At 33.9% G+C, this 13,457-nt stretch overlaps 1 protein-coding gene across 5 annotated transcripts in view; it reads left to right on the plus strand.

The window, feature by feature from the left end:
• Positions 1-13,457, plus strand: part of TRMT1L (tRNA methyltransferase 1 like) — a 45,434-nt gene that overhangs the window by 4,783 nt on the left and 27,194 nt on the right. For 4 of the 5 annotated variants that reach the window (XM_019801380.2, XM_002920850.4, XM_011227015.3 and 1 more), the window contains exons 2-9: positions 87-197; positions 1,462-1,575; positions 4,349-4,413; positions 6,030-6,159; positions 8,090-8,213; positions 8,872-8,951; positions 12,043-12,292; positions 12,719-12,931. In XM_019801380.2, the coding sequence (XP_019656939.1) occupies positions 87-197; positions 1,462-1,575; positions 4,349-4,413; positions 6,030-6,159; positions 8,090-8,213; positions 8,872-8,951; positions 12,043-12,292; positions 12,719-12,931 (1,087 nt within the window). The remainder of the gene's footprint in view (positions 1-86; positions 198-1,461; positions 1,576-4,348; positions 4,414-6,029; positions 6,160-8,089; positions 8,214-8,871; positions 8,952-12,042; positions 12,293-12,718; positions 12,932-13,457) is intronic. The other variant, XM_034666798.1, reaches the window with a different exon arrangement.

Below are 13,457 nucleotides of genomic sequence, written 5' to 3' on the forward strand. Positions count from 1 at the left end.
AGTCTCTGTGACATGATCAAATAAAAATAGAACTGGAATTCAGACTGTTAAAACATAATCTTCTAACTCTTAAAATTTCCTTTCAGAGAGACACATCTCAATCCAAAGGCAGCTTGCTGATCTAGAGAAGTTAGCCTTCGTAGCTGAAGGAGATTTTGACTCTGCCAGTTCACTGAACTCAGATAATCTTGATGCAGGTATTTCCATATTTTGAGGGGTTTTTTTCCCCCTTTATTTCTTTTGGTTTTTTATCTTTCAATTCATGCAAATTTGCTGAAAGTAGACTGGTTTATTGCCACTGAACTAGAGCAATAATAAAATTTTTTCATTGGGGAAGTTGGTAGCTTTCTACATGCACAGGTGCTGCGGGGATAAGTTGTTTCACAGTTCCTCAAGGAAATTACAATTTCGTGGATATGTAAGGATTGTGTATTCTATAAGTTAGGAATTGCATTTAGCTATAAATAACAGAAATCCCCAAAAAACAGTGTCTTTCATGATAAAAGGCTTATATTCAGTCATGTAAAAGAAATCCCCAGGTGGGCAATTTAAGGCTGGAACAAGAGTTCCTCATTGTTGTCAGGACTCAAGCTCCTCTCTGCTTTGCCATCCTTAGTGCTTTAATTCCATCCTCAGTATCACTTCATGGTTATTGAAAAATTAATTTTGACTATATTTGTAATGTGCTGTACGTTGAAGATATTTGTTGGATTAAAAAATGAGTTGCTGATTATTTTTGTATATTTTTATTGCTTTAAGCCTGAATTTGATATTTTAATTTTTTTGTTACTATCAAAGTTTTTATTTGAGATGTATTACATTTCTAATTAAATAAGACTTCTATTTTTATGATCCATAATCTTTTCATTAATAAAGAAGGAAGAACTTATAAATTCACTGGCGGGATACAGTGGTTCTAACCATGCTCCCTGTCCCAGAATAGCAGTTATTTTGGATCCCACTTACTCCTTTCACTCCTTCCATTTTTCTTACTCCACGTGTTAACTGTTTTTGTTGCTGCCAGAGCAGAATGCCACAGCAGGTGCTTACATTGTCTGCCCAGCTCCTGCTTCTCTGGGAGTGTGACAAGTACTGCCTTCTCCCCTGTCCAAAGTACATAGTGATGCTCTCTCTGGCAGGCATTTTTGCTGGAGGGATATCATGTACTTTATCACTTTCTCATTTTCTCTGTTCCCAGTGGCAACAAAGATATCAGCTGGCCCCAGAAAGGAGAGTTTTAGGGTAAAAAATCAGTCACTCACCATGTGCTGATTATTAACTACCTGTTGTGGCAGAGATGACTCTCCCTAATGTTAACATAGACATTACCTGAAAAGTGTGTGTGTTGGGTGGAGGGAGTGCCCAGCTACTTCTTTTGTAGCTAAATTGAGGCATTAATAGCCAGTGTATTCTGTGCTTTATTGGTTCCTTTTTTTTTTTTTTTTTCCTTTTTTTGGTCAGGAAACAAACAGTCTTGTCCATTGTGCCCTAAGGAGAAATTCAGAGCTTGTAATAGCCATAAGCTTCGTCGTCACCTTCAAAATTTACACTGGAAGGTCTCAGTTGAATTTGAAGGTTAGTATTTTTGTGCTTGCTAAAAAGTAAATGAGTCAGGATTTGATAGAAGTTTTGGAATTTTATTGTGAACATTATCAAATATTTTCCATTTAAAATTATGAGGGATTTCATGTCCTTCTATTAATATGTTTCTTAATAAAAGACCATGTAACTCTAGGCAATAAATGTATGTTACAAGTGTAGTTTAGTTTATCAAATATTTATTAAGCATCTGTTCTATACTGGGTACTTTGCTTGGCCCTGGGGGTCCCCATAACTTCTTGAACTATGTTTTAAAAAGTTATACTTTTTCTTTTATGTTAGAACTACCATCTGACACATAATTTTGAAAGTGTAATAAATGCAAAACAAAAAAAAATACATGGTATGAATATTGGAAAAAAGAAGACAGTATTTTTTTCTGCTGATGGCTTAAAATGATTAGTGTTAAGAGTAGTGGGATGTAAATATTTGAAATCAGAAACTCTCTCTACTCTAGATAAATGGAAATTAGAAAAAAGGTACCAATTATAGTAGTGACAAAAATGACACAATTTGGGGGACTAAATTTAATAAGAGGTCTCATAAAGAATAAAATTAAAGGACAAAAAATGAGATCTTACCGAGTTAAAAGACTTCCTAGATCTAATGAATTATTAAGATTCTGAGAGTGAATTACGTGAGTTATTATAACATTTTTGGAAAGAGATCTGGCAACGTTTTTAAAATTTAAAATACACATATCTTTCCACCAGGTACTCCCTCTTTTGGGAGTAAAAGAATCAATTGATAAGGATAGATGTACAGAAATATTCACTGCAGCATTTACTTAGTGACAACTAGAATAAAAGAGGGTTGGTTGACTGTATTATGGTGTATACATACCATGAAATATTATGCCGCCATCATAAAGAGTACATATTAGATCCACACTAGCTTACTTAGAAGGATTTCCATGATAAACTGCTATTGAAAACAGCGTTGTGTGTGTGCGCGTAGGAGTTTATGATATTACATTTAGATAAAAACAAAAAATATCTCTCCAAAAAAGCCCTAAATATCTATCTTTTTTAAATTATGATATGCTAGTCACCATACAGTACATCATTATCTAAATATCCATCTTAAGCATTTGCATACTTATATTTGAATATGATTTTGTGAGCATAGGTGTTGCTAAATGTGGTTATCTGGAGTTTTAACCAAACTGGATGAAGTCAGAACTGTTTTCTTAGTGGTACTGGTAAAAGGTTGTCACTAGTTCCTTAGGGAAAAGGGAATTAGAGACTAAATTAGAGGTCCATCTGTCTTTTATGTTTAATTATTTATAAGAATGTATAGTAAATCATGTCTTTTTATCAAAAAAGAAATGCCTCATTTTAATTAAAAAGTTCTTTTTGTATTCTTTATTTAAGCCATTGTTTAACCTTTAGGTTAGTCTTTGTCTTCCAAGTTATTCTCATCTCTTAAATGGCTCATGGCATTACTTTCTTAAATATATTAAGTTGTTGGGTTTTTTCACATGGTGGTGATCTGGTAGATGGCGAGTATCATAGTTTTTGTTTTAGCAAGCAAGTCTCAAAGTAATTTGCAAATATGTATAAGGTAGAAGGAACAAGACCTGCTGAAGGAATAGAAAAAGTGAGATGTGAGGTTGGGGGGGAAGCCAGGAGTGCTTGGGCTTGAGACTTGAGCAGCTATAAAAATGGTGGTATCCTTTACTGACCAGGGAAGATTGCATTAGGACCAGGTATGGGAGAAAAGGCCCAGCCTGCAGATTTAGGCATGCAAAAGGTTTAGCTGCATCTCCTGGAGATGTCAAGTAGCCTGTCTAGATATGAATCTTGAGTTTGGGGGGAAAGGTTGGGGCTTAGAGATACACATTTGGGAATTGTCAGAATATAAATGATAGTTAAGCCATAAGACTGGATGGGATAAACAGAGGAGTACTTATCAATGGGAAAAGAGAAGTTGCTTCTACAGATACTTCCATCTGTACAAGTAAGAGAAACAATTAGATGCAAGGTACGAGAACAAAGGAGTTGGAGATCACTCACAGGACAACTGGAAGGCATTATCATTCATTTAAAAAGTAAAAAAGAGACCTGGTTCAAGAGGAAGTGATATATTTAGCCCTTGACAGATTTTGAAATACTGACCTGGTAACCCAGTTGTACATCCTCAACAGGCAATCAGAAATAGAGATCTGGTCCTCAGGAAGGAGTTAGTAACTAGAGCTAGAATTTGGAATTCCTGCCCCCAGGGGAGGTAGTTGCCACCACAAAAGCCATTAAAGTTACCAAGGAAATGAGGGGGAAAAGTCCTGTAGCAGATCAAGCGTATAGAAAATCTACCTTTTAGAGTGGAAGAGAGGGAAGAGGATGGATGAAGAAGATTAAGAAGGATGGGAGAGAGCTAAGTGTCATATCATAAAGAAGAGGCTGTGTAATGGCAAAGGTAGTATGAGGCAAAGAAGGTGAAGCCTAAGAAAAAGTCATAATGTCACAGAATAGATAGATAAAATTGAGTCCCAAAGAAGCTAAATGACCAATCCAAGATAACGCATAGTCTTGGCAGAACCAGAATTCAAACCTGGATCTCATATATTTGGTTTTTTACTATATGTTATGTAACAAATATATGAAATTAAGTCTCATTCAAATAAATTATGACTTTATAAATAAAAGAAGAATCCCAGTTATTTTTATAAAATAAAATTTGCTAATAATTTTTAATGATAATTGAATATTTAATGAACAGTGATATGACAACCAGCAATTCTTCACTTTAGGTTACAGGATGTGCATCTGTCACTTACCTTGTCGACCAGTGAAACCAAACATTATTGGAGAACAGGTAATCAGATGTTAGATTTATTTTTAAATTTAGCCTTCTTTAAAGAAAGCAATATTTACTTGGCTTTAAGGCCCTGGGCATATTTGGCAATGAGGTTTACTTTACAATCTGAGTGCTTTCAGTTTATCATAGCAGGAAAAATATGAGATATATGAAAATAAGAGTTGCTGTATTGAACTTTTCATTTTACAGTTTTTAATTTTATTCAGATAAATTTTTCTCTTGTGTTCAAAAGAAAAGTTAACCTACTTACTAATTTTGGAATGGAGAATATAAATAAAAAGTAATAATTTTCTTTTAAAATAAATTTTGGTTATGGAATAAGAGCCTTCAACTTCTGTGATTTAGTAAATATCTTAGTATGTCAATTCATATTTACCTTTTCTATGCCCTTTCTTGTAATTTGTCAAAGGACAGAATCAAGAAATTTTCTGAAATCTTAATTCTTTAAAAGTACTTATGTTCACTTTTAGGATACATTTGACTTTTGGGGTATACAAATTACAAAATATTTTTAGTAATACTATCCTGAATGCATATTACCTTAAGAAGTCCTCATTACTAATTTTTTTTCAGGTCACTAAAAATAGTAAAGTGCTGAGGAGAAAAAAACCCAAACATTTCTTAAGCAGTAGTCAGGACAATGCTTGGTTCATCAATCCTATCCAGGACATTTTGAATATGATAACAACAGTACCATAAGGAACCCTGTGCAATGTTCTCGACTATTCTCTACTTGCTATTTGATCCCAAGTAAATAGGAGGTAGAAGCTCTAAGGGTAAAAGGCATCAAAAGTAGGAAAAAGCCACTGGAGTCATCTTTTTATTCTCAGCTAAATGAGAAATTATAGAGTGAAAATTTTTTACTTGAACCATTAGACTTTTTATTACATTTCTAACATTCAGTTGTATGCTGAAACTAGCTCATATTTCTAGAAATCTTGAAAGTTGGTTGTTAAACATGGCCATCATTAAAAATCAAATTGTATAAATTTTAAAGTGAATAAGTTATATTATAAACAAAGGTATTGAGTACTCAAATCTCATTCCTTCCTATTATCTATTTTACTGTTGTCTGTGTTCTTTATATATATTTTATATCTGCATGGTGGCCATGCTCTCTAGTAGGGTATTACATGTCTCTTCCCAAACTCACATTTAGTGATGTCACATCAGTAGCTTGAAATTTGTCACAATTGTAGCTTGAAGTTGGCCATGGTAAAGTACACATACCACGGAAAGCTGCAAACACTATAAATCAGGACTTTATTTTCCTGAAGAACAGTTGTTAAACATCTACTAACACAGCGCTACTAATTTTATGCCATTTTTATAAGTGCTACTTATAGAAAATAGGGTACAGTTATATGCTGATTAGAATGAATGGGAAAAACATATTAAAGTTGTGGTCTGTTACAAAGTAAGTAAAAAGCATACATAAATGTAGATAAGGAAGTAAAGATCCCTTCAAAGTCCCATGGCAATATCAATACTATCTTCTATACCATTAAACCCAAGACACACTAACATACTTAAATTTGCAATCTTAAATAAACTTATATTTCATGGTCTTAGTAACTTATCTGTACGTTTAAATTAAATACTCTGTTTGATAGATATCCAGTAAAATGGGCGCCCATTATCATTGTATCATTTGTTCAGCAACAATCACCAGAAGGACCGATATGCTGGGACATGTTAGGCGACATGTGAATAAAGGAGAGACGAAATCCAGGTATATTGCTGGTAAGTTGAGTAATCTCATTAACATATGTTGATAAGTAAATACTTAAACAATGGCCCAGTTATTCTTTTCAAACATCAGGTAGATAAAATATAGGGACTTAACCAAATGATTTAGTTAACTACTAATCCATTACTTCAGGCTTCGTTTTCTTTCTGTGAGGCTCCCAACAACATTTAACTGTCTTCAGTTTAACAAATATGTTTAATGTGGCTAGAAAGAGCGATTGATGCCAAAGTGAATATAGGTATCTTAATGAAAGATTATAGATAACTATAGATAACTATATTATAGATAACTAGAATTAAGAATTACTGGGATACCTGGGTGGCTCAGTTGGTTAAGCGACTGCCTTTGGCTCGTGTTGTGATCTCAGGATCCTGGGATCAAGTCCCGAGTCGGGCTCCTTGTTCAGTGGGGGCCTGCTTCTCCCGCTGCCTGCCTCTCCCCCTGCTTGTGCGTGCTCTCTCTCTGACAAATAAATAAAATCTTAAAAAAAAAAAAAAGAATTAAGACCTCATGCCCTAAGGCATCCATTGTATGTAATGAATTAACTTCTCATATACATCTAGAATGGTATTATGTACCTTTCTTCCAAGAATTGAAAAAATAGTCACTGAAATTATTTTCTTTTTTTTTTTTTTTTTTAAGGATTTTATGTATTTATTTAACAGAGATAGAGAGACAGCCAGCGAGAGAGGGAACACAAGCAGGGGGAGTGGGAGAGGAAGAAGCAGGCTCATAGCGGAGGAGCCTGATGTGGGGCTCGATCCCACAACGCCGGGATCACGCCCTGAGCCGAAGGCAGATGCTTAACCGCTGTGCCACCCAGGCGCCCCTGAAATAATTTTCTATAGACCTTAATTTTCTCATAGAATCTGGTTTGAGAAAGGCTCATCTTATGAGGTATGTCACATGCCACTTTGGTAGGTATAGAAGAATATAAAATACAACACTAGGGAATGTTAACTGTGATTTGGCATTGTAAAAAAGGAAATATGGTTGCCATGTAGTTAACATTCTTATAATATTATCAAGAAATCCAAACATAAAGAATCTCTATTATTTTTCCCCACACATGACATATATGTCTCATTTCTTAAACATTTAAAATACACACACACACATCAGTATTTCATTTGGGTCTATAGCTAAATGATTCTAATGTATACTAAATGTAGAATATTTTTTTCCCATTACTGTATAGCCATTTGAATATGATTTGTGTTTTACAAATGTAGTTATAAGAAAGTATTCTGAAATCTAGCATGTTCAGGAAATATAGTGATTCTTACTCATCCATGATGGCTTATGGAATGAAACAGAGATACTGACTTTATACCATTATATCACAGTAAGATGTATTTAGCAGCCAGCCTATGTAAACACAGTATAGTGGCTGATGAACAATAACGGTATTTTAGGATTTTGTTTTACTTTTTTTTTTTTTTAAAGATTTTATTTATTTATTTGTCAGGCACGTGCACAAGCAGGGGGAGAGGCAGGCAGAGGGAGAAGCAGGCTCCCCACTGAACAAGGAGCCCCGTGTGGGACTTGATCCCAGGACCCTAGGATCATGCCCTAAGCCAAAGGCAAATGCTTAACCGACAGACCCACCCAAGAGTCCCGGATTTTGTTTTGTTCTAGGCTTATTGTTCTTAGGTTTCATAATACAAATGTGTTGATGTTCTAGGCAGATAAGATTTTAACTTAGTAAACTTTAATTTCCCAAATACTTAATTGAGTTCTACTCTTTCCTAGAGGCAGTACTGGATAAATCAGTTTTGGGTTGTTTTTCTTTTAACGTTATTTACCCAATTGATTACATTAACAAAATACTATAAATGAAAGTTATTTCTTTTAATGTGTATTGTTTTAGATATTTAGAATTATTTTGTATTTCCCTGGAAATCTTTTTCTTTTTCATTTTAGCTTCTGCTGCAAAACCACCTAATGAAATTTTGAAAGAGGCAGACACAGATGTACAAGTTTGTCCTAACTATTCTATACCTCAAAAAACAGATTCCTATTTTAATCCAAAAATGAAACTAAATCGGTAAGATAAATTGGAAAAGGGGTGATGGGATGTTTCAGATTATTACAAATGTACCTTCTCTTAATCTTTATGTTCTAATATAGTGAAATTTAAAACTAGGCACAGATTAACAATCATTTGTTTTAGTATTTTCTCAGAATGATTGTTTTCTTTTTTCCTACCAAACTAATTTCTTTCTCAGAGAGTAAAATAGGCCTAATTTTATATAATTAATGAATAGGCTTGTGCTTTTGTAGGCAAGTTTTATTTATGAAATCATTGTTCATGGTGAATGCTTGTTTATAGAACCCAATTAGATTGATAGGTAAGGAATATATTACTAGGTCTTCTTTTAAAACAGGTTGTACAGTAAATAGGAACCCCAATTCTCACTATTCTTTTTTTTTTTTTTTTTTGAGAAAGTGTGTGTGAGTACAAGGTGGGGGGAAGGGCAGAGGGAGAGGGAGAGAGAATCCTAAGCAGGCTTCACACCCAGCTCTGAGCCCCATGTGGGGCTTGATCTCATAACGCTGAGATCATGACCTGAGCTGAAATCAAGAATTGGACACTTGACCAACTGAGCCATCCAGGCTTTCCATCCCACTGTTCTTAAATAAAGTCTGCAGTGATGAAGCCATGGTACAGTAAAATTACTTCAGATTATTATACTTTCTTTTAGACAGCTAATATTCTGTACATTGGCTGCTTTGGCTGAGGAACGAAAACCTTTGGAATGTCTAGATGCCTTCGGAGCCACTGGTAAGTAATGCCTTTTTTGGAGCCCCACTTTAATTATCAGATTTATGTAGTATCTTTTCTTAGAAAATTTATATGGATATTCTATCTGGCAGAATATTTTGATTTAAAAAATTGAAGATCCAAAGTAAATATTTTTATTATGGAAAAATCAAATATATACAAAAGTAAACAGTATAATAAATGAATCCTTTGCTATCTATCATTCACTTCAAAAATTATCAACTTATGCTTGTTCTGGTAGCTGTATCCCATGCACTTTCCCTTATAACCTCCTTCCACCATCCTCCATCCCCATTATTTTGATACAAATCAGTGATAGGTCATTTGATCTGTAAATATTTCATTTGGATCTCTATAAGATAAGGATTTTTAAAAAATAAAACCATGATACCATTATCACATCTAAAAAAATTAGAATAATTCTTTTAATATCATCAAATGTTAAATATGCCCAATTATCTCACAGTTTAAAAAAAAAATCAAGTAAGAATTCAAACAGACTATTTCATTGTTTGATATATCTAAATTTCTTTTTAATCTGTATTCACTTCCATCATTTTGTTTTGTGTGTGGTAATTATTTGTTGACATACAGCTTGTTTGCATTATAGACTTTTCCAGAGTCTAGATTTTTGATGATGTTATCTCCATGGTTTGTATAACATGTTCCTCTGTCTCCTGTATTTCTCTAAATTGGTAGTTGGATTTTCAGGTTTGATCAGTTTCAGATAGGATTTTTTTTTTTTTCAAGAATACTTATTCACTGCAATCAGGAAGTGCACTTGATGTTTGGTTGTCTCTCTTTTGTGATGCAGTAAACTGTCTAGTCATTATGCTGTGGAGTGAGGGGGAATTTTAAGGACTGAGAACATTTTTCCCAAAAGAACTTAACAGTAAAAAAAAAGATAGTGGAAAGGGTAGAAAATTTCTAAGAAGCCACCTCTGCATAATCCTAGTCTTACAGGTTATAAGAATGTATTTTTGGGAAGTTTGTAATGAAAGGATGAAAGCAGGAGTTAGCTATCCTTTTTAAGTTCCTCTTTACAGGGAAAAGTAGTGGGTAAAAGCAGTTTAATTTCTTGCATAATCTGATCCCAACCTACTTTTCCAAATTTAATTTCCAGCATTTTCCCTTACACAACCCTTTTTCTTTATTCTGTTTTTTTTTCTTTTTTTTTTTACATTTGATATATTTCACCCACCCCACCCCCAACCCACCTGCCTGTGGCAGGCACCAATTTGTTCTTTGTATTTAAGAGTCTCCTTTTTTTTTCTTTGTTCATTTTGTTTCTTAAATTCCACATATGAGTGAAACCATGGTATTTGCCTTTCCCTGTCTATTTCACTTGGCATTATACTCTCTAGGTCCATCCATGTTGTTGTAACAGCAAGATCTCATTCTTTTTTATGGCTGAATAATGTTCCATTGTGTATATGTACTATCTTCTTTATTCATCTATCAGTGGATACTTCTGTATCTTAACTATTGTAAATAATGCTGCAGTAAACATAGGGATGCATATATCTTTTTGAATTAGTGTTTTCATTTTCTTTGGGTAAATACCCAGTAGTGGAATTACTGGATCGTATAGTAATTCTACTTTTATTTTTTTGAGGAAACTCCATACTGGTTCCCATAGTGGCTGCAGCAATTTACAGTAATTGAGGGCTTCTTTTTCTTTGCATCCTTACCAATACTTGTCTTTTTGATTCTAACCATTCTCACAGGTGTGAGGGTGATACCTAGTTGTTTTGATCTACGTTTTACTCATGATTAGTGATATTGAGCATCTTTTCATGTGTCTGTTGGCCATCTGTATATCTTCTTTGGACTCTTGGCCATCTTCACCCAATTCTTCCACCGCTCCCCCCAACAACCTCTGGCAACCTACGAATCTGATCTCTGTTTCTATGAGTTTGGTTTTTTTAGATTCCACATATAAGTGAGATCATATAGTATTTGTCTTTCTCTGACTTATTTCACTTAACGTGGTGTCCCAGTCATCCATCCGTGATGTCACAAGTGGCAGGTTTTTTTTTCTTATTTACGGCTGAATAGTATTTTATTGTATGTGTACATATAATCACATTTTCTTTATCCATCAGTGGACACTTAGGTTGTTTCCATGTCTTGGCTGTTGTAAATAATGCTGCAATGAACTACTCTTTTTTTTACCTTTAATCATTAAAGCTAATGTCTGAGCTTTTCAGTCCTTTCTTGTAATGTTCCTTTGTAAATTCATATCAGTTCATAGCAGTCAGTTTGCATGCTTCCCTATCTCTAAAATGTGAATATTAGAACTAATCACAGTCTTGTTTTGAAAACCTGAAAATTTTTGTAAAGACTATGGCACATAATAGTTGCTAAATATTTACATTTATGAGACACATGAGTGGAGAAGATGGTCAATACTTCTAGTACATAGAGGCTTTTCTAATCCACAGTGGCTGGGCCTGTGGCACCATCTCCCATATTGTAATGAAATGTCCCTTACGGCGCTAATCCAGTAGGTATAGAGAGCCTGTGAGGAGAGGCTTTCTTGGTCTGAATTCTTGATCATTTGCTTACATATACAAAGTTGTTCTGTTTAATTCACAATGATGCTGTCGTACAGTGTTTGAAAAATGTTGGTCCACTAAAGTTGTTTTCGTATTTTGGTGCATTAGGTAAACTTCAGGAGGAGTTTCAACTTCCCATCCCCCAAGTAGAGTAACTCCACTCTTACTCATATTTTTCTGTTTCTCTGTAAGATTTTGTTTGAAAAAAGCATTCCATTGTAAGAAATTTTTTAAAAAGAAAACCTGTTCCCTAAAATAAAGAACAAACATGGTTGTTTTATTTAAATAAGGGGTTATAGAATAATTTTAGGAGAAGTATTAATGAAACTCTGTTAGACATATTTTATGTATGTGTGTGGTAACTTTTCTTCAGAGGCTTTGTAGTGAGAAAGTAAAAAAAGAATTATTTATGAAAATATTAGGATTTTGAAACAGTTTGGTTTTGTTTTTATAAAATACTTGTTATTATATTACTGTTTTTATTCTTTAATTCCTGTAATTTAAAATTCATTTTCCTTCACATTTCTCCTAAGGAATAATGGGATTACAATGGGCAAAACATCTTGGAAGTGCAGTTAAAGTTACAATTAATGACTTGAATGAGAACTCTGTGACACTGATTCAGGAAAACTGCCATTTAAACAAATTGAAAGTGGTGGTGGACAGTAAGGAAAAGGAAGAGAGTGATGATATTCTTGAAGAAGGAGAGGAAAAGCTTGGTAATATTAAAGTGACCAAAATGGATGCCAATGTACTGATGCATTTGAGATCCTTTGATTTCATGTAAGTGAAAAAAATTTGCTGTGTCAGTTTGTGTGTGTGTGTGTGTGTGTGTGTCACTTTCTAAACTGGCCTGGATTTTTGGGGGGAGGGTGAGGGCAAAAATTAAGACTGTTGTTGTTGTTTATTTATTTGCTTTAATACAGTTTTTTCCATTGGCCTAAGGAATGCAATAAGAACATTTTCTAGAATTTGAAAATAAAATTCCTAGGCATGACAATTTTCCTCTAAGCCTGATTCATTTTTATGTCTGATGTATCATATAATCATTTTATTACTTAACTGAAAAACAGAATTATATATTTAAAATAGATTTGTAAAGTACTTTTGAATCCATGGAATTTTATCATTAGACATAATGACAGTGGTATCATTTTGATTACTAGTATGTCATAATCTTAAATATGTCTGTATTCTTTCCGATTTTAGACACCTAGACCCTTTTGGAACATCAGTGAACTATCTAGATTCTGCATTCAGAAATATAAGAAACCTTGGCATAGTATCAGTGACTTCTACAGATATCAGTTCTTTATATGCCAAGGCACAGCATGTTGCCCGGCGTCACTACGGCTGTAATATTGTCCGAACTGAATATTACAAGGAACTAGCAGCCAGAATTGTTGTAGCAGCAGTAGCAAGGTACCAGATTGACTACAATGTATCTAGTATGTTTGGAGATATGATAGAGATAATATTACAAAAACTGCCAGTTGCATTTTTCAAAATATCCATGAAGTCCAAATTCTGTATTCATGTCTGTAGTCTTGATTTGTTTGGTAATCTTATGTTGTTTCTGTTATAATTTGATTTAAAAGTTTTGTGCCTAAAATAGTTTACTCTCCAGTTAAAAGTTCTATTAAAGTAGTTAAAGAAGAGATAAAAAATGAAAGTTAACTTCAAATCAGTTATTTTAACAATGTAGGGTAGATGGGGGATAGCACCATGAAAAGAAAAAGCAAAGGTTGTTTTTAGATTTAGAAAAAATCGGGTTTGGGGGGACAGGTTGTTTTATATTTATTTATTTGTTTGTTTATTTTTAAATAGGCTCCATGCCCAGCGTGGAGCCCAACACAGGGCTTGAACTCATGACCCTGAGATTAAGACCAGAACTAAGATCAAGAATCAGATACCTAGTTGCCCCCAAAAATTTGTTTTTGTTTTTTGG

This window comes from Ailuropoda melanoleuca, chromosome 8 (genome assembly GCF_002007445.2).
Source record: "Ailuropoda melanoleuca isolate Jingjing chromosome 8, ASM200744v2, whole genome shotgun sequence".
NCBI lineage: Eukaryota > Metazoa > Chordata > Mammalia > Carnivora > Ursidae > Ailuropoda > Ailuropoda melanoleuca.